Below are 21884 nucleotides of genomic sequence, written 5' to 3'. Positions count from 1 at the left end.
AGGTGAGACCTGAAAGAATACATGAGCCAGATTTTCAATGTGAAAGTGGTTTCATGAAGTCGGCGGCGTTTAGTACACTCAGAACTGAGGTGGTTCTGCTATGTGTGTGCCACTCTGTGTGCACTGAGGTTCCGAATTGACCAGGAACCAGTGAAGAGAGAGACTCTCGCACAGCCTTGGAGCACCCTGGTAGGTCAGGTATCAAGCCCTTAATTGCTGAGTGATTGGGAGGCACAGGGAGGTCTCGGGAGGTTATAGGGGCAGCTGGGTTGGCACTCACAGGGCTCAGGGCCACAACCATTTACCTCCTATGGAGTGGAAGTATTTCGGTATTTAAAGAAGCAGTATGATATGTGTAGTGGCTGAACATCAGCCACACTTGTGTGTAATTTTATGAACGAGGAATTTTGATGACTAACCAATTGCAGTTATAGACCTTTTAAAAAATTCTGGCTATTTCACATAGGTTAGTAGAGAAAAGGAAGGGTTAAATTTCTACTTTCAATGCCAGCACTCATATGATTTTATGTCTGGGTCACATTTTGAGGAGGTAGCGTTATCAGACCGGATGTACTCTTCCTAAGAAGGTAAGCAACCTAACTTCATGTGTCTTTTATAGGCGGCATCACTGTCCACATCTCCCTACCAAGATTTACGATAAAACAGAGAAACCATGTCTTCTCTCCGAATACACCGAGAACTACCCTCTCTACCACTCTTACCTGCCCAGAGAGTCCTTCAAGCCCAGGTTGGAGTACCAGAAAGGGTCCATTCCAATGGAAGGCCTGACCACATCAAGGTGAGGGCAAGTAGTATAAATATAGGAACGTACAGCACTAATGGAGTAATGTACAGTACTAACGTAGAGTATTAGTCAAATAATGCACAGTATTGCATTATCATGCACTATCAACATATGCTATTAATGCCTTAATGTTAATTTACTATATCTCTGAAAGAAAATTCTGCATTTATTAGCCTGTTCAGTTTTTTCCAACCTCCTCTTAAAGAGAAAGGATTCTTGCTTGCTGGGGGTGGGAGTGGGAAGACTGAATTGATCTACATAACAAAGGGTTGGAGGTTAAGTAAAGTAATGCAAGGATAGAAAGAGAGGAGCTGCTGCTGAAAAAGAAGTTTTGGGCTTTGGCACATCAGCTCCAGGTCAGCTTGGGTGGTGGTAGTGATGGTGGTAGTGGAGAGAAAGAGTGAGCTTTTTTGAAATTATGGTATAGATTTTGAATTGGAGTCCCCTTGAATGTCCTTGAAGAATATGAACAAAGAATATATTTCTTTCAAGATTGCTCTTGACTTCTAAGTACTGATTCTTTAGATCCAGGTCTGTGCAGAGACCGAACCACAGGGCTCAATGGATTAGGGCTGCAGAGCTATCTGGACTGAGGGGTCATTTTATGCTAAGTCATCATCTTAAATGATTTGGTTTAAGCACAATGTTTCTGGGTCCTGATTCATTAAAAAAATTGTATTTTATGCAACCTGCTTTTCAGCCTACGACTTATTAAACAATAGGCACTTTAAAGTTTCAGCTTCATTTTACCAAGAAAAGCAGACTGTTAATTTCTGAGAGTCTAAAGACCACAAAAAGAGATATGGACCATTCCTGAGCATTGCTTTTCCTTTTAAGAAACCATGGTCAATGCTAATGAAAAGTCTCAGCTTATTACGTATACATAGGAGATACGTAATTGGTAAAAAGGATAAGAGTAGTGTTGAAGAATAGTCTGCAAAATGGTCTCCTCATCTCTTTACATGCAGTTTCCAGGGAATCAAGAGCCTTGTGAGATGTAAACTACAGGGCAGCTTCAGATGTTGTTATATAAGGGATATCTTTCCTGTCCTAGAAATAGAGAAAAGGATGCTGTGAGGGGTGGATGTTGAGGGATGCCCTTATTTGTTGCCCACAAACTTAAGAGAATGAGGGCAAACCCTCTCTCTGGGGCAGGAGCCCTGTCCCGTCACCCAGCTCTGAGACCCCCAGATGGAACCCCACACACCCTCCCCCTTCCTGATAGTGCTTTGCAAAACAAAAACTTCCCCTCTGACCTGTCCTAAATTATCCTTGCCTTGTGTCACTTACAATAAACATATCACCCAGAAGTTCCCTCTGTCCTGCCAGAGCAACAATATTATTCATGTCAAGATGTGGCCAAAGTGGAGGAATGCAGACACTGAAAGAATTTCTAAAACAAGTTGTTAATGATCCTAAGGGCCTTAAAAAGAAAAAGTGGCAGCATCAAGGTTACCCATGAAGGGAAAAAAGCAGAAATACTTCTCTCCTCTGCTTTCTTTCCTTCCCTGGAGAGAAAACTAAGGGGGAAATGAGCAGAGGGCATCTCTTCTCTTCCTCTGCTCCTCGGTTTCATCATTTCTCAGCCCTGTGCCTGCCGTGCTAGGCACTACTTTTCAGAGACCAAGAACAAAACTATGTCCCTATCAGGCTCCTTTTTTTTTTTTTTTTTTTTTTGGAGTTGAGGTGAGCTTTTATTGAGATAAATTAGCAAAAATCAAGATTTGACCAACCATCTTTTCTAAACGTTATAAACTCAGCAGAGACTCTGGTCCATATATGTATACATACAATCAACTATTTCCTATCAGGAAAGGTAGAGAAGCATCATCTGGGTGCTCCACAGGAGACTTCTGGGGGAAGGGATGAGTCAGCCCTGTGTTTTCACTCACCTGTATCTGGATGGATTGTCACCTTCTGCCCTTGGAACCCTTATTATCAGAATGTCCCACTCACTTCCCTATCTAAAGTCTAACCCAGTATAGTTTTTGAGATTGGACGTGGGGCTGCCACCTGCTGAATGAAAAGTCATGTGGCCCAGGGCTTGGCTGGGTTTGGTGATTAAGACCAGACACAAAAAACACCTGGTTTCTGGAAAGGTTATCATCCCAGCACGAGGCATGATTACAGCTGCGTACAACTCTGACTGACTGTAAATCTTGGGGATTTACAGCAGGTGCTGTGAGGGGAATGCTCATGATTTCAGCCCTTCTTAGTATGAAACTGTTGCTTGCAGCCCTTGGTAATTCTCTCACATAGATTTTGCCTTTATTCAGATAGAACTGAGATCAATTAATGAATAAGAGGTTTGCACTTCATGCCTCATTTCCCCTAAGGCATGTCGCCTTGTGAAACACTTGGGCCCCATTTTGGGACGTTATTTTGTTAGCTAACTAGATCCCTAAAGATGGGCAAAGTTAATAGTCTCTGAAGAAAGAGGGGAGTCTTCAAGATGCTGTTAGACCTTTATTCTAAAGGGAGTGGGATCATGGGTGGGGAGAAGTGGAGGCGCAGCGGGGAAGATGGAATTGGGTTCAGAGTTTGGCTGAAGGGCAGGGGCCAGGGAGTTGGCAGCACAGATTTCTTCATTTGTTGACAAGACTCCTGGGTAAACCGAAGAGAGTAAGGGAGGGAAGAGCTAAAAGAGAAAAGGTGTTTGGAATGTTCTCCTAAAGCCAGGAAAGAAGCAAGAAAGTTGGTAGTGGGCTTGAATCTTTCCCTACCCATTGAATTTTACATATTTTCTGTTCACATACATACTTGACTTCTCTGCTCATCCATACCCCTGGGGATATGCTTACGCCCCTGTATAGACGGGACCTGAGAATTAAGACATGCAGAAATAGGTCTCAGCTCTAGACTTGCCTGGGCAATTTCAGAGCCTTTGATGTTGTGCATCTTTGGCTAAATTTGGGGATATTTTGGTCACTATTTGTTCAAGTATTTTTTTCTGTCTCTGAGGCTCTGTTGATTTCTCTCCTCCAGTGTTTTTTCTCTCTGTTCTTCAGATTAGACAGTTTCTATTCATCTATCTTCAAGTTCACTGAGTCTTTCCTTCTTCATCTCCATTCTGTTGGTAAACTCATCCAGTGAATGTGTTATTTTAGGTATTGTATTTTTCAGTTTTAGAATTTACATTTTTAATTTTATTTATTATTTTTTATTTTTTTAAAAGATTGGCACCTGAGCTAACATCTGTTGCCAATGTTCTCCTTTTTTTTTTTCCCTTTCTTCTCCTTCTCCCCAAAGCCCCCTAGTACATAGTTATATATTCTAGTTGCAGGTCCTTCTGATTGTGCTATGTGGGATGCTGCCTCAGCATGGCCTGATGAGCAGTGCTGTGTCTGTGCCCAGGATCCGAACTGGTGAAACCCTGGGCCGCCGAAGTGGAGTGGATGAAATTAACCACTTGACCATGGGGCCAACCTCCATTTTTTAAAAAATATAATTTCTATTTCTCTTCTGTAACTTCTTATCTTTTAATTAATTATAACCTTACTTTGCCTTTGGTAATTGAACATAGTTAAAATAGCTGTTTTAAAATCTTTGCTAATTTCAACATCTAGGTCTGCTTGGGGTGGTCTTCATGATCATCTTTTTTTCTTGAGAATGGGTCACATTTTCCTGTGTGTACATCAAGTAGTTTTGGATTGATCCTGTACATTGTTGATGTTGTGCTGGAGAGACCCTGGACATTCTTGCATTCTTCTAAAGAGTGTTTTTTCCCCCCAAGCAGATAGGAGGTAACTTCATTGGATTCAAATGCAAACTCTGTCTTGGGGGTCACCTCAAATTTCAATCCAGTTCTTTATCTTTAGCATAGTTGCTTGAAGTCTGCCCCATGCAGGTGAGGTCAGCCAGAGATTTGTGCCCAGTTTATATACAGAACTGAGGCTTCCTGTCTCTGGTTCTTTCCTATCCAGGATTCCTCCCTCACTTTCTGACACCTATGGCTGCCCTAGACTTGGTGCTCTGGTTCTTCAGTCAAAGGTTGGAAAGTTTTCTATTCACATTTAAGCTGTCTGTGTGGCACAGACTGGAGCCTGCCTTCAGACTGGGAGCTTAGAAAAAAATGGAAACTTACAGAGTCACCCAGTATCGTTCCCTTCTTCCACCTGTTGGCTCTGCTCCAGAATCTGTCTATCTTGGTTGCTCTTTAGCGCTCACTGGCAGTTCTTTATATTTTGTCCAGAGTTTATATGAAGTAGCGACAGCTGTTAGCCTCAGCTTTGGTGGGAGTTGAGGAGATGAGAAAGTAAAGGAGGAGATAGGTGCTTGTAACTTGAATCCTGGTCTGTCACAGTGAAGATAAAGAGGGCTCAGTGTGTTCTTATGAGGATCAGGGGCACGAATCAAGTCCTGTGAATCTGCCTAGGGATCTTTCTCAGTGTGCTGGGCTGGGCTTCCCAACCTGCCTGTGATGACACAATGGTTTCCTTAGAGGGTGCCTTTTATTTTTTTTTTTTTAAAGATTTTATTTTTTGCTTTTTCTCCCCAAAGCCCGCCGGTACATAGTTGTATATTCTTTGTTGTGGGTCCTAGTTGTGGCATGTGGGACGCTGCCTCAGCGTGGTCTGATGAGCAGTGCCATGTCCGCGCCCAGGATTCGAACCAACGAAACACTGGACCGCCTGCAGCGGAGCGCGCAAACTTAACCACTCGGCCACGGGGCCAGCCCCTAGAGGGTGCCTTTTAACCTGGGGAGATTTTAGAATTATGTGAGGAAGTAAGGAAATCAAATCAATTGACAAAGAGCAAAACCCCACAGAGGAGACTAAGAGGACAAATCATGAGGAGTGTCACAGAAGTCAAGAGGAGAGCGTCTTAAAAAAATGAGTGAGAGGATGGATGCTGTGAAGATGGTACAGGGGGATAAAGGCCTGAGGAGCAATGATTGGATTTGTAAACAAGGTGGTACTTTGCCAGCCTTGGCTAGAGCAATGAGTGAGTGGAATCCGATTTGATGGGTGGAGCCTGAGTGGGGAGTGAGGAAGGCAAGTCTGCACCTCTATACAACCCTTTCCAGAAGAGAGAAGGGGAGGAGAGAGGAGTGGAGGGGAGAGGACACCAGCGAGAGTTGTTTGATGGTTTGTCTCTTTCCTTTAAAGATGGGAAGGACTGGTGCATGATTAAATACTGACAAAAAGGAGCCAGCAGGAGGAAGAGGTTAAACCACAGACTAGGAGATGGCCCATAGACGAGGTTCCTGGAAAGAGGGAGGGGATTTCTGGCAGAGGTGAAGAGATTGGCTTTGGGCAAGAGGAGGAACTCTTCTTAAAAAGGATTCCACGTATTATGGTTGACTATATGGTCACACTAACAAATTCTGAAGTTTGCTTATATAAACATTAAAAATAGGTTAACAAAAAGTATTGTGTGGCTCCTCTATTGCAGTGAAAATCTCCTTTTCCCACTTCCAGGCTCACGACCCTGTGGGCTGTTATGTTATTTCTTCTTTCCTTTTGTCAGACTCTTGTCAAACACCTCTCCTTGGCTTTGCCTAATGATTGGAAGTCAAGTTATTATGACTTTCCCAGCAGGGCCACTTGAACCTTTACTTAACTCGGAGCTTAACTCTTGGCCTTCCACACAATCTAACTTTTATGGTTACGCATCTAAAAAAGAAACTTCTTTGATCCGTTTTTTTCTTGGTTCATAGTCACAATGGGCACAGGGACTAGGAAATGTACTACAGGAAGAGAGGAGAGTGTTCTTTAAAAAAAAAGGCTACTAAATTTGAGCAATTTCTGGGAAGAATAAAATACTTTTCTTTTACGCGAACTTACGGCTGTAAGATTATGTGAGATTGGGGACAGGCAGTTATGCTGTGGTTAACGATAGGTTTCAGTGAATGTTCTCAACATAAAAACATAATGAGGAGACTCGTAAATTCTGATTAAACTCACTCTTAAGCCACAGTAAATATTTTTGGGTGGGGTATGAATGAATTAAACTTTAAACTGAAAACGTTTCCTCTCTTCAGAAGTGGATCATTCCGTACGCCCTACCCCCGGCCCCCCTTCAGGATCGTTTCCTTGGTTGTAGCTGATCAGTAAATTCAGCCGTAGATGTGCCTTCACAGAGGAACTTGAATTTTGTACTGGAGAAGGAGATTCAGTTAACGATTTTGTTCCCTACACATGATGAGCAAAGATTTTGCTACATCTGCTTTTGTCTTTGAGAAACCGACTTCAGGATAGTCCATGAATGGATGAGTCTGGTTGTGGGCATTTATCTGCTCTTTTCCTGTAGGAACAGCAGGAGGTAGGGGCATTGGGCACACTTTAGTTGCCAGAGAGCTTGGCAGCCCTCATAGGAAGGTTCTCATACATGTGTGAGGGGAACAGTAGAAGTTAATGGCAGAAGAGGATGTCATGGCCTATGTGTAGGGTCCCAGAGTATGGCAGGCCCTGTGGCTTGAAAGCACTCCTGGCTGTCTGGTGTTGGGAGGGTCCATGGGGCAGCTTGGCTTCAGCTTTATTCCTTACTGCTTGCCCTTGATATCTCCTGATTCTCGGTTGAAAGTGCAGCGGGCTGAATTTTGGGTAGCCATCAATGAACATGGGTTTATATGGAGCTGTGTGGTCTCAGGCTGCCTCTAAACTGCACTCCACCATTTTTGGGAGTTAGGAGAGCTCACTTCCCCTTGGGACCCCTCCCCTGAGAACACAAACTTTCTGGTAAAAGCCACTTTGCAGTCAACCAGTTTTCAGACAGGGTTTTCTGAGTATTTCCATTTGTCTCTGTGGCTGGCTGAGGGCCTCACGCGCCCTGCTCCCTGCCACACTTGGTTCAGTATTGGACAGACTCTGGCATGAGGTACCTACACACTAGGTGGAGTAGAAGTGTGGAGATGACCCCTGGGTTGTTGTTTGGCCTATTCCCTCCATAAGCGCCGATTCATATAGTCAGCTTCCAGATGCCGTGGGTCGCTGAGCTTCCTCTTGCTGTTTGTCAACGTGGGCCCCTGGGAAGGGAGCCAGGCTGAAGGCCCTGTAACCACTGCTGAGATGTATTTTTAAATCTACCCAGAGGGTGTTACTGGGAGTTCAACTGAAGCTTCTCCCATTTCCCCCTTAGAGCCCTGGAGAGACTAATTCTCGTGCTTCCTAACTCCCTCTCCCATCCCGCCAAGCATTTTCAGGCCCTGGTTTAGGTTTATTGACAACCATGTGTATAACTCATGCAAGACAGGTTACAGTGGAGCGTGTTACCTTTGCTAGTCAAGCATGGCTCAGTAATGCTGCTCCAGATCTCGACCGGAAAGTAGGTTTTATTGGTGTTTAGGCCTGATGTTTTCCTGTCCGGAAACCTTCCCCTCCCCTTGCTGAGGCTGTTTTGGCAAGCACCGTCGGGGAAAATCTACCTTCCCCTGTCCAGTTGGATAAATGGGTTCCAGGCAAAAAACAGGCTGCTGTATAAAGCAGAAGCCCTGGGGTGGGCGTGGGGGGGAATGTTTGCTTAAGAGAGTTTGCCTTGAGCCATGGGAAGCTGACACTGCCCTGGTGAGCAGTGCACACCCAAGCTGAGCCCTGGTGTGGCCAGTGTGATTCCTGGTGGTGGTGTAGTTAGCATCTTGGCCTTTTTATAACTGGGAGATGCTTTGGGAAGGGAGTGCTTCTTCTTTAGTAAAGACCATCATTCTTTTTCCATCCCATCGTTTTCATATGCCCTGAAATAGTAGGCGTGGTGATGCCAGATAGCTAAGAAATGAAAGCTTCATGATCTCCATTTATTGCACTTTTCTTCCCTTCTGGGTTTTCTGTAAGATCAAGTAGAGGAAGGAGATAAATATTAGCAGAAGCTATTGGGGACACAGAGAAGGAGGTGGTGGTACCTAGAAAATAAAAGCTCCACAGTGACGGGGTTGGGGTGAAGGAAGATGGAGAAAGCAGGCACAGGTGAGGGGCCTCCTCAGTGGTCCAGTGTGGTTAGAGTGGAAAATGGGCCAGGGAGAGAGGTGGGAGATGTGGTTGGGGAATAAGGCAGAGGCAGGTTCAGGAAAGCTTGAGGACCATGCTAGAAAGTTGGGCTTTATCTGGAAGAATTTAAGCTGGGGAGTGAAATGATGTAATTTTCATTTTAGAGAGTTTATTCTGACCACACTATGGGGGTTGAAGTAGAAGTGGTGGGAATGAAGCAAGAAGCCCAGGTGGTAAGTTGTCGCACGATCCAAGTAAGAAATGGTCAGGGTCTGAACCAAGAGGGAAAGACAAACCAGTGATGTGGAGAGGCCTGCCCTTGGTGAATGATCCTCTGGAGCTGTGAGAAGCGGATCGAGGTGTCTGACTTGGGTGAGAAGGGAATGGTGGTGTGTTTCTCGAAAGTGAGAAACAGAGGAGGAAGAGCAGTTAGGATAGAGTTAGAAGATGACTTCTGAGCAAACATTTGTAGAATTGGGTTGAATGGAAACCATGAGGCTTGTTCTGAGCCAGGGCTTCAATGCCATATGCTTATTTCCTTTACAGGAGAGATTTTGGGCCTCACAAAGTGTTACCAGTGAAGGTCCACCATCCTGACCAGTTCGTCCCAAGTGAGGAGAATATGGATCTGCTCACAACGTATAAACAAGATTACAACCCATACCCTGTCTGTCGAGTGGACCCCATCAAACCTCGGGACAGTAAATATCCATGTGGCGACAAGATGGAGTGTCTGCCTACTTATAAAGGTGGGAGAGTGCTGGAGGGGCAGGTTGGGGGAAGGATAGGCTGAACCTATGTGCTGGCCAAGAGATGCGTTTTCTATGCACACCCCCTAGTGCGGAGGGTGTGCAAACCACGTCCTCTAGACCGAGTTTGGCCTGCAGCCTGTTTTTGTACAGTTGGATAGCTAAGAATGGTTTTTAGATTTTTGAATGATTAAAAAAAAAGATCAAAAAGAAGACTGTTTTAGAACATATGAAAATTGTACGAAATTCAAAGTTCAGTGTTCATAAGTACATTTTGTTGGAACACAGCCACACGCGTTTGTTTTACACGTTATCTGTGGCTACTTTTATGCTACAGCAGCAAAGTTGTGACAGAGACCGTATGGCCTGCAAGAGCTAAGACCTTTAATGTCTGGCCTCTTGTAGAGACTATTTGCTGACGACTGCCTTAGCTTGCTGTTGTCATCGTACACTGGAGAAGGATTGCAGGTTTAAGCTATGTTAGGTTCCACTACTGATTGATAGATTCATTCATCCATTTAAAAAATTATGGAAACATACATGCTCAAAGATGTACAGATCATAATTATACAGACCCATGAATTTTGAGTGCACAAACATGTAAACAGCACCAAGATCAAGAAATATAACATTGATACTCCCATCCGGTCTCCATTCCCACCCAGGATAGAACAGTTATGCTGACATTTAACACATAAATTAGTTTTTTTACCAGTTTTGAAGTTCATATAAATGGGATTGATTCATTCTTTATCAAGCGTCTACTACATTCCAGGCATGGTATTAGAAACTGGGAAGGAAGCATAATGACCTGCCCTTGACTTTATAGTCTCGCAAGAGAGAGAGGATATGGAGTTGTATGTGTGATGCAAGCCAAGTAGCAGTCACTTGCTCTGTGGAGCACAAGCTACAAGGCTGAGACCATGGGAATGGAGGCCACATTTGTAATCAGTAACTTTTCTGCTTATGGTTACACATGGTTGCTCTAGGAATACATGCTAAATGGTTCATGTAACATGCTCGTGGACGTCTGAATGGCTGTGATGATAGTTGCTTTTATTTAACCAAACCAAATGCTTAGGTGAGGGGAGGTAGGGAGTCTTGAGGAGATGTAGGAATCTTCCTGAAGCCTTTCTAGGAGCTGTGAATCTGTCATTCTAGAAGACTCTACATGTGGCTGGGCTTCTCTGCTTCTGCCAGGAACTGGGACTCAGGGCCAGACTGATGTCGGCCTCTCCCACAATCTGGATTCTGTCCTTTTATCTTCTTATCTTTCATGTTGTCTGTCCTTTTCCACTCTTTCATAGCCACCTTCTGCCAAGCCACATTCTGGACTTCATCCTACCCCAAAATGGCTTCACTTTCATGCATACCAACATCTGGTCCTTCCGGCTTGTTCTGTTCTTTACTCCCACCGTGACAGTCCTTGGCCTCATTGGGACCTCCAGTCCACTGATGCCTCACCTTCCTTCTCAACATCAGCCCCTCCTCTGCCTGACCCCATGTAGCCTATTCCATGTAATGTCATTCCGGTGCATCTTTTACCCCCTTTCTCTTCTGTCCTTTTGTTTCTTCCTCCTAGCAAAGCCCTAATCTTGCCTTCTTCATGTCCACACCTGGGCACACACCTGAGCATGTCTCTAATCTTGTCAATTCTTATCCATTTTCCATAGAAAGGCACCAGGGAGGTCTTTTAAAAATGACAGTTGGGGCCCGACCGTGTTGCCTCGTGGTTAAGTCTGGTGTATTCTGCTTTGGTGGCCTGGGTTTGGTTCCTGGGTACAGACCTACACCACTTGTCAGCGGCCATGCTATGGCGGTGACCCCCATAAAAAATAGAAGAAGATTGGCAGAGATGTCAGCACAGAATGAATCTTTTTAGCAAAAAAAAGAAAAATAATTGGATATGACCTCTACTCTGCTTAAAACTCCACAGATAATTATTATGGTTCTTAGGATAAAATCCCAAACCTTTACCAACTCCTTTGACACCTTCCAGATTCTGGCTCCTCCTCCCTGAGCCTCTATGCTCCGGCCACAGGACTGTCTTTCAGTTCCTTTCCTCTGTTTCTTTTCTATCTTAGGGCATTTTACACATGCTGTTCCCTCTTTATGGAGCCCTCCTCCCTTCCCTTGTCTAGCTCTCCCTCCAGTGAGCAGCAGACATCACACCCTTAGAGGCCTTCCCAGAGCCTCCCCCGTGCCGGACTACACACACCCTGATAGAGGCTCTAAGTGTGCCTTGTCCTCCCTGGTTTTATAATTCACTGTGTAATTTTGTTTAACATTTGTCTCCTTGGCCAGACTGTAAGCTCTAAGAGGGCAAGGATCTGTCTTTTTCTTTGCCAGTTACCCTTGACAAGGTGGGCACCACAGTAGATGCTTCACAGAGGAGTCAGTATAACCAGGCCCATGGCCGGGCCATACTTGAGCGTCTGCAGGGCTCATTTCTCTCCTTTTTCATCCAGTGTTTACAGGAAGACAAAAAGTGGGCACTAAGCAGGCAAGAAGGAGGAACAAAGCTGGAGAGAGCCATTACTTCTGCAAGGGGAGGGAGCAGGGACTCTGGTAGGGCACATTTAGCTACAAACTCGCCTTTGCTGCACACCCTCCCTGTGGGCCCCTGGATTTGAGAATCCTGCCTTAGTTAGAGGCTCTTCAGAGCACCGGTTCCTCAGCTTAGTTCCCCCTCCCCACCTTGCCCTAGGTGCAAGGAGAGGTCTGAGAGTGAGAGAGGCTCCTTGCTTACCTTGGGGTTGGCAAGGATGGAGCGGCCCAGTGGTGTTACTGAAAGAGGAGGCCTCCCTACACCTCCCCACAAAATACTCACTCCTCAACATAAACACATAGAAAAAACCCAACCCAATACTTACGCTTTAATCTCTCCCACCTCTAGCTCTCCCATTTTCTTCCCCTTCTTCAAACAGTTACATCTTACTGCCCTCTGCAAACCAGGCAACAGTATTCCACCGCTAAAACTGAATCATGTCTGGCTTTTCCCTACTGAGAAAGTTAAAACTGAGAAAAACCCTGTTTTCTTCTCCTTCATTTTTCTTAAACTTTTGGCATCTGTTAACTGCTTTATCTATTTACACAGAATTAATGAACAAATACTAGTCAAATATCAACAGGGCTGTTCAGAACCAGGCATGCTTAGACATCTTGGTTTTGTTCTTGGAGTCACCTACATATGTACATTGTACAACTACATATGTCCTTGAAGTTGAATTTCATAGTTCTCTTCTGAAATTCAGATTTTAAAAACAAACAAATCATTATGTAGCCAAAGGAAAACATGTTCATAGTTAGGTTGCAAACTGGGACCTATTGGTCAAATCTATGTGTCTTAATAGTTTTTTGGAATAATACTTTCATAGTCTTTTAATTTAAATGGTTTATTTGTTCTATTACTTTCCTATGATATAATGGCTTCCAAAACTGGGCCTTGAGTGCCAAACATATATTCCCAGCACTTAGCACAGGGGATGGCACAACAAAGATGTGTTTAGTGGGGGAGTAAATGAATGAATAGTTCTGGGCCATTGTTTACAAGGGCTCCAGGTGACACAGTTTGGCATTAGATTTACACAAATTCCCAACCAGCCTATTTGTCTGTGGGGCCTGGCCAAGCACAGGAGTGAAGCTGGGGAAGACCCAGGACGTTTACTCCGGCCTTGGGTCAGTCCTGCACAACCTCCTGGATGTGTGAGGGGCCACACCCTTGCCTTATCTCTGGGTGTATCACTCTTTTGATGACTTTTTTTGTCTCTTGTGGAAATTTACTACTTTAGTAAGTCTTTCCCATAGCAATCTATATGGTTTTATGGCCATACATTGATTCTCCTTCCAAAGGAAAAAAAAGAAACCAAAGACTGAGGTCATTAAATATGTGTATTTCAATGGGTGCCATCTATATTATGTCTATATGCTCTGCTTACCATGGTTCCACAGGAAAAATATGCAGACTTTTCCCTTTCTACTCTCATGGCCAGCACCTTTACTAGGGTCCAGAAAACCACCAGTAAAATATGCTCCAGCAGCATTTGGTTGTAATTTTGACATTTTCAAAACACTGTGCAATTGGAAAGATTGAGAGTGTAATTACTTGATGCTCAGCTTTAGGTTTAGCAGAGTTTTTTTTGAGACACATTATTGAATGGAATCCCTTTTAAAGAGGTTCTTGCCAATTACCCACATGTCACCTTGGCCCTCAAGGGCTTTTACTGATGGCTTTTCAGGCATGTGAATAGTTTGTCATGTGGAATTCTGAGGTTTTCAGGGTCCTGTGGAGGTTTTTGTAACATGTGCTGGGTGGAAGAAGTTAGGAGGTTGGATAATAATGTGGTTTCAACTGTATTGTTGGGTATCAGAAATCACATGAGGCAACTTTCAGCTTGGGAACCTGTTTTCTTAACACTTCATCCATCACAGAAGAGGGCCAGAAGAGCCCTGTCCTACCTACCCCTGTGCACCTTGAGGCAGTATGTAGGCATCTACAGGTAGATGCTCCCATTTCAGTGAGGCCTGAAGTCTAAGGCGGAAACATGTGGTTTATATTGAGCAAGATGGTTCCCTCTAAGGCCCCCTAATGCTTTCAAGATGCTGATAGAGCCATTAATGGTTCTTGGAGAAAGATTAGGTTTTCAATTAAAATGAAGCCAATTTAAAATAAATACTTGGTAGTACTATTAGCCTAAAATAAGCTTAAGAGTGTGCCTGGGGGTGGGGATGTCAGGACTTCTAGAGTGGTGAAGTGAGGAGGTTGGCAGATCCTCTTCCCAAAAAGCAACAATAAAACTGGACAAAATAGTAAAAAATCAGCCATTTTGGGGCTCTGGAAATCAATGAAAGGTCTACACAAACTACGAAGCATTTATTCAAGAAAAACTACTAACCCTTGGTTATGGACAGTGGGAGTCTATGGTGTTTTATTCTAGGGCTGCTTCCATCTCCCCACTTCCCCACCCCAATCTGTGTGGTTATTCTGCCTGGACAGGCTAGGCTGTGTAAGCGAGCAGCTCTGCTACCGGTGGGGGTTAACTTGGTTTGGAGTAACTTGCATACCCAGGGGTTTCAATAAAAACAATAGTGATCTCAATGGCAAAAAATCAGGGAAGACAACTTCTGCAGTTAGTCTGAGGTTGCAGTAATTGTTGGGGCAAGCAACAGACCAGCTAGAAATTTAACAAGGAGATCCAGAGAATGAGACAGACACAGTGGGCCTTAATAAGCTCATGCACATTCCTGGTGTCTGGAAGACTGCATGTGGGCACGGCAGTGTACAGGCTCAAGAGAAGCAGAGATGGGGCCTAGATATCTACTTATCTTCCCTGGCTGAATATGGTCCTAGTGTATGTGCAAAGGAGACATGAGACAGCCCAGCATAAAATAAAAGCTAGGGAAGACTTGTAAACTGCCTGATCTTTGATTATGTTCTCCAACCCACACACAGATCCATTAGCAAAGGGCGAAAGCCTTAGTGGCTTAAGGTGCTTAAGCATAACTTCTGATTATTGGCTGATTAATAAACTATGCTGATATGGGGTGACTCTTAGGAATCTAGGCTTAAAAATAAAAACAATTAAAAAAAGAAAAAGCTGAGCAAAAACATCAGTGGCCACACACCACAGAGGAGATAAGACTATATAGAATTAGTGCAGGCAAGTCACTAAATAGCAAAAACAACTCCCGGTGGGAGATCAGAATCCAGAGTTACTTGGCATATTATCTGAGTGTTGAGTTTGTAACAAAAAATTATGAGGCATGGAAGGAAACAAGGAAGTGTGATCCATGGATAGGAAAAAAAGCAGTTAATGGAAACTATCTCTGGAGGCCCAGATGTTAGACCTGGCAGACAAATACTTCAAAGTAGCTATTATAAATATGTTCAAAGAACAACAGGGAACTATGTTTAAAGAAATAAAGGAAAGTATGACAACAATTGTCTATCAAATAGAGAATACCAATAAAGGGAAATCATAAAAAAGAATCAAATGAAAATTCTGAAGTTGAAAGGACAATAATCAAAATAAATTCATTACAGGGGCTTAATAGCAGTTGACAGAAGACTCAGTGGAGATGGAGGTAGATCAATAGAGCTTATCCATTCTGAAGAACAGGAAAAAATTAAGAGAATTGTACAGAAACTGAGAAACTTGGGAAAGACCATTTAGCATACTAACAGACTTATAATGGGAGCCCCAGAAAGAGAATAAAGGGGCAGAAAAAACGTTTAATTGCTGAAACTCCCTAAATTTCCTGAAAAATATCAATCTACACATCCAAGAAGCACAATCCAAATAGAATAAATACAAAGAGATCCACACCTGGTCAAATAATAGTCAAACTGTTGAAAGCCAAAGCCAAAGATTTGGAAAGAAGCAGAAGAGAAACACTTCAACACATACAGGGAAACGGCAATAACAACTAAGTTCTCATCAGAAACAATGGAGGACTGAAGGCAGTGGGATGACATATTTCAAGTACTGAAAGGAAAAAAATTGTCAACCAAGAATTCTATAACTAGTAAAAGATTATGCTTCAAAAATGATGGGAAAATAAAGACATTCCCAGATAAACAAAGTCTGGGTGAATTTGTATTTGGCTGACTTGCCTTACAAGAAATACTGAAGGGAGTCCTTCAGGCTGAAAGGAAATAATACCAAAGGGTAACACAAATCTACGCAAACAAATAAAGAGCACTGGTAAAGGTAATTATGTAGGTAAATGTATACTTTTCTCTTGATTAATTGAAAAGACAGTTACAGAACCAGTAATTATAAAGCTGTGGGGTTTATACCAGGAATGAAAGGTTAGTTTAACATCAGTAAGTCAGTTAATGTAATGTACCACATTAATAAAGTAAAAGACAAAACTCCATGATTGATAGACACAGAGAACACATTTGACAAGCTCTGATACCCATAAAAGCTCTCAAAAAGCTAGGAATAGAAGAAGATATCCTCAGTCTGCAAAAGGGCATCCACAAAACACCCTATAGCTAACATCATACTTAATGCAGGAAGACTCTATGCTTTCCTCCTAAGATTGGGAAGAAGGCTAGGATGTCAGCTCTCATCACTTCCATTCAACATTGTACTGGCTATTCTAGCCAATGCAATAATGCAAGAAAAACAAACAATTAAATAGATTAGATTAGAAAAGAAGAAGTAATCTAGATTAGAAAAGAAGTACAACTGTCTTTATTCTCAGACGACATAATCCTGTGTGCAGATAATCCTAAGGAATCCATAAAAACCTACTAGAACTAATATATGAATGTGGAAAGACATCACTATTGAAGAGCAATATAGACAAATTTTATTTCTACATATTAGCATTATCTGAAAATGAAATTAAGAAAACAGCTCTCTTCATAATAGCCTCAAAATGAATAAAATATTTGGGATAAATTTTTAAAAAGAAATGTAGAACTTGTACACTAGAAATGATAAAACAGTGCTGATTACAAATGAAATAATATCTAACAGATGGTGAGGCAGTCCATGTTCATGGATTGGAAGATTCAATATACTCAAGATGGAGGTCCCCCCAAGTTGATCTATAGATTCAATGCTATTCCTATCAAAATCCCAGCAGGCTTTTTTTTTTGTTTTTTTTTGCGGAAATTGGCAAGTTGATCCTAAATTTTTCATATGAAATTCAAATAAACCAGAAAAGCTAAAAAATTGTCATTTTGATAAATGGTGCTGGGACAATTTGATATCCACATGCAAAAAGATGAACTTAGACCTTTACCTCACACCATACTCAAAAAGGATCAGAGACATAAATGTGAGAGTTAAAACTATAAATCTTTTAGACTAAGACATAGGAAAAAATTTGGACTTTATAAAAATTCAAAATCTCTGTGTGCTTCAAAAGACACTAGTAAGAAAATGAAAAGATAAAGTGATAGAGAACTTGTATCCAAAATATATAAATAACTCATAACTCAATAATAAGACAAACAGCTTGATTGAAAAATGAGGGGGGTCAGCCCAGTGGCACGGTGGTTAAGTTTGTGCCCTGGGGTTCACGGTTTCAGATCCCAGGGGCAGACCTACACACCGCTCATCAAGCCATGCTGTGGTGGTGTCCCACATACAAAATAGAGGAAGATTGGAACAGATGTTAGCTCAATGACAATCTTCCTCAAGCAAAAAGAGGAAGATTGTCAACAGAAGTTAGCTCAGGGCCAATCTTCCTTACCAAACAACGCGGAGAGCCCTTGGGGAAGTGTGTGGGTCATAGTAAACGCTCAGTCGATGTTAGGTGCTGCTAAACATGATTATGTTCTCCCAGCAGAGAGGGAGACCCGTGAGGCCAGAGGCCAGGGTGCGTGCACAGTGCCTCTTGGTGGGAAGGCACCAGGATGCCTAACAACAACAACAACAAAAGCCCCCTAAAAATGGGCAAAAGATTTTGAATAGGCATTTTACCGAAAAAAACATATGAATGCCTGATAAGCACATGCAGAGATACTCAATGTCATTAGTCATCAGGGAAATGCAAACTAAACTACAAGGAGATACCACTAAACACCCGCTGGAATGTCTATAATTAAAAAGATAATAAGTATTGGTGAGGATGTGGAGAAATGAGAACCTTCATACATTGCTAGTGGGAATGTACGATGGCACATCTACTTTGGAAAGGTTTGCAGTACCTTAAAAAGTTAAACATAGGTTTGCCATATAATGTAGCAGTTCTGCTTCTTGATGTCTACCTAAGAGAAATGAAAACGTATATCCACACAAAGATTTGTCCGTGAATGTTCATAGCAGAAAATTTCATAATAGCCAAGAAGTGGAAACAACTCAAATGTCCATCAATTGATGACTGGATAAACACAATTTGGTATAGCCATGTACTGTAGTATTATGCAACAATAAAAAGGAGTGGACTAGTGATGGGTGCTGCAACAGGCATGAACCTCAGTTACATTCTGCAAAGTGAAAGGAGCCAAATGCAAAACACTACATATTGTGCAATTCTGTTTATGTGAAATGTTCAGAAAGGGCATTAATGCCTGAGGATGGGAATTAAGATTGACTGCAGATGGGCTTGCTTGATATTTTTGGAGTGATGAAAATGTTCTGTTACTGGATTCTCGTGATGGTTGCATAGCTCTGTAACAGTTATGGCGTTGTGTGTGTAAGATGGTGCATTTATGTTATACAGTTCATACCGCAACAAAGCTGTCTAAGGAAGTGTGCCCACGGACTCCACTGGCATTGGCTATATACACCCAAGGTTCCTGGGAAGCTGCTTTGGTTCTAACCCTTTATAAAGCTGTAAGTAAGAGAATTCCCTGTGGTTTCAGAGGGTTCACTAGGGTTCCATATTGGCTACTTTAGATTTGGTAATCGATGGGCGCAATGGGGACGATGTAGGACTTGGATGTGAGCCAAGTGTTATGAGCAGAATGGCAGCAGTGTCGAGGTGGTTGAATGGCACCGTTTTTCTTACCTGGATTTCTGGGTTCTAAGCTGCTCTGAGGATTTGTGTGGTGAAGTTACTCAGAAAGCCCCAGCAGTGCTGTCTGAGGACATCTCCTCAAGATGCCTGGGTGCCATCTCTAGGGCAGATTTCCTTTGGGTGCAGGCCTCCCGTTGTCTTGGCCATTCCTGTCCCACAGTGTAGCTTCCTCTTGAGACAACCATCTCCTAGATATAGCTGGCCAAGCCGTTTCATTTTTCACACATTCTGAAATTCTCTTCTTCCTGAAAATCTTTTCTGATTATTTGTCACTAGTCTTTTGTTTAGCCTTCATTCTATCTAGAAATATAGTACTCCTGTGATATGGGAGCACAGCTTTGGGTCAACTATGTGGTTTAAATTCCAACTCTTATCTCCCTAGCCATGTGACTTTTGGGCAAGTTTCTTAGCCTCTCTGAGCCTTGCTTTTGGAAATCTGTAAAATGGAGACCATCATACCCATTACAGAGGGTTATTATGAAGATGAAATAAGGTCTGTATGGAAAGCCCTGAGCACAATTGGCTGACACCATAGTCAGTGTTCCTTAATTGTCAGAACCAGATAATGGAGTGGGTCGGACCATGGGTTCTGGATCTGGATTTGCATCCATGATTTTCTACTTCTAGCCAAGTGACTTTGGGCAAGTTTCTGAAATTTTCTGTACCTCTGTTTCTCCATCTGTAAAATGGGCATATCGATAGTACCCACCTTATTAGGCCTGTCTGAAGATTAAGAGTTAATATAGAAAGCCTTTAGAACACTGCCTGTAACATAATAAGCTCTTTACAAGTGGTGGCTACTGTTATTCTCTCACCAGCCAACACAATGCCCTTATTCCTCAGGATGCCATATTTGGTTTATGTGAATCAGATGTGTGAGCTCTAGGGACATTGTGGCAGTCACTCCACGGATGACCAGGGAGTCCTGGTTGGTCCTGCTGCTGGCCCAGCAGTGGTGGGCTGTGAATCCCCTGTCTCACTACCCCACATGCGTGTTCCCAGTCACTCTGTGCTGATTCAGAGGAGGCTCCTTCCCCATAGAGGAACAGAACTGTTTCGGACCAGGGTAAGCCAGACTCCTCTGCTGGAATTAATTCCCTGGATCCTCCCATGGCTGTGGGCCCTCTAAAATCCCTGCATGCAGCATTATGGGTGTGATGAGACTCCTGTAAATGTGTCTCTTCTGCACAGTAACCCACAAATAACATAAAGTTGAAACATCAAGCCCTTGGTTGAGGTGGTGGCCGGGATCCACTCTGTTTTTCCTTTGTCTCCAGGAACATCTCACTGGAGACTGGCTTGTGGCTTTGGGACCCCTTGGAATACATGCAGGTTGATTGGCTTGATTTATGAGTAATTACCACTTCTGTTTTATTTTCAGCTGATTATTTACCCTGGAACCAACCAAGACGAGAGCTACTTCGTCCAGACAACAGCTACCGGCCAGCGTCAACTAAGTTTGATAGTAGAACAACACATCAGGATGACTACTCTATAAAGGGCCTAGTGAACACCACAAGCTGTAAGCCTCCGGTTGTGCCTAAGCTCTGTAACATCCCCCTGGAGGATCTGACTAACTACAAAATGAGCTATGTGGCCCACCCTGTGGAGAAGCGCTTTGTGTATGAGGCGGAGAAGTTCAGACCCTGTGAAATCCCCTTTGAAAGCCTCACCACCCACAAAGAGGCCTACCGGGGCCTTATAGGGGAGCCAGCCAAGAGCTTGAAACCTCCAGCCAGGCCCTGTGCTCTAGACACGCCTTTCTCTAACACCACGGAGTTTCGAGATAAGTACCAAGCTTGGCCAACACCCCAGGTGTTCTCCAAAGCTCCTATCACCTATGTCCCTCCCGAAGAAAAGATGGACCTTCTGACAACAGTGCAGTCCCATTACACATACGCTAAGGGTGCCCCAGCCCAGTCCTGCCGACCAGTGCTCTCGGTCAAGAAGGGTGGCCGCTTCGAAAGCTCCACCACCACCAAGGATGACTACAAGCAGTGGGCCAGCAAGCGCACAGAGCCAGTCAAGCCCATTCCGCAGCTGAACTTTCCTACAGAACCCTTGGACTGCCTGACCACCACACGGGCCCATTATGTGCCCCACCCACCCATCAATACCAAAAGCTGTAAGCCCCCCTGGTCTGGCCCTCGAGCAAATATCCCCGTGGAGGGCCAGACCACGTACACAGTCAGCTTTACTCCTAAGGAAATGGGCAGGTGCCTGGCTTCATACCCTGAGCCCCCTGGCTACACGTTTGAGGAAATGGATGCTTTGGGGCACAGGATATACAGGCCAGTTTCCCAGACAGGCTCTCGGCACAGCAGCAGTCTTTCTGTAGGTGATTCGGAAAACCCCAACCAGCAGGAGTTGGCAGTGTCAGCCTGATTTTTTAAGAGTTGTTATTTAGAAATTGCACAACACTTTTAAAAGCAGATGATTGAGTTATTCATTGGACAAAAAAAGAATTCCCCAAAATGAAAAAAAAAAAATCTTCGTCATCATTTCCAGGACACGAATAAAATGAGAATCACTTGACTCAAGGAAAATAACATTTAATCACTGGCTGGCTAATTTCTCCTCTTAACTCTTCCTCTGCTGTCTCCCCTCTTTGGTCCCTTACCTTGTGCTCATGGGATCAAAGCTGGTCTCTATGAGCTTTTCTCCGATCCAGATGTAGTTTACTAATTTAAGCATTGTATGAATTGACCTTATGATTAACCCTTGCCAAATATGAAGTACCAAAGAATGAACTTTATTTTGGGGGGATTGAATCTGCAGGTCTGTGTGTTCACCCCTGTGTGCTGTTTATGCGGAAGACAGGCTATGTTCCTTGGGACCTTTGGGGAGATTCCAGACTAAAGCCCCCTTTGCATCTCAATACTGGTTGGGGTGCCTTGGATCCAGTCTGGAGTCTTGTTTTGGGTTCTC

At 43.4% G+C, this 21884-nt stretch overlaps 1 protein-coding gene across 1 annotated transcript; it reads left to right on the top strand.

Annotated features, from left to right (window-relative positions):
• The first annotated feature begins 626 nt into the window (after positions 1-626).
• On the top strand, positions 627-21341 carry SAXO1 (stabilizer of axonemal microtubules 1). Its single transcript, XM_046663816.1, has 3 exons — positions 627-799; positions 9274-9476; positions 20338-21341. The coding sequence occupies exons 1-3, from the start codon at positions 777-779 to the stop codon at positions 21339-21341; spliced, it is 1230 nt and encodes a 409-aa protein (XP_046519772.1). The 5' UTR covers positions 627-776.
• Positions 21342-21884: the final 543 nt, after the last annotated feature.

Source organism: Equus quagga, chromosome 6 (assembly GCF_021613505.1).
Source record: "Equus quagga isolate Etosha38 chromosome 6, UCLA_HA_Equagga_1.0, whole genome shotgun sequence".
NCBI lineage: Eukaryota > Metazoa > Chordata > Mammalia > Perissodactyla > Equidae > Equus > Equus quagga.
Note: the sequence above shows the minus strand (reverse complement) of the source record. Positions and strands in the feature narration are given on the sequence as shown.

Excerpts from the sequence above, each read along its gene's own strand:
- SAXO1 (XM_046663816.1), top strand. The coding sequence starts at position 777 with ATGGAAGGCCTGACCACATCAAG. Across the intron at positions 800-9,273 it reads GAAGGCCTGACCACATCAAG|GAGAGATTTTGGGCCTCACA; the intron begins GTGAGGGCAAGT and ends TTTCCTTTACAG. Across the intron at positions 9,477-20,337 it reads GTGTCTGCCTACTTATAAAG|CTGATTATTTACCCTGGAAC; the intron begins GTGGGAGAGTGC and ends TTTTATTTTCAG.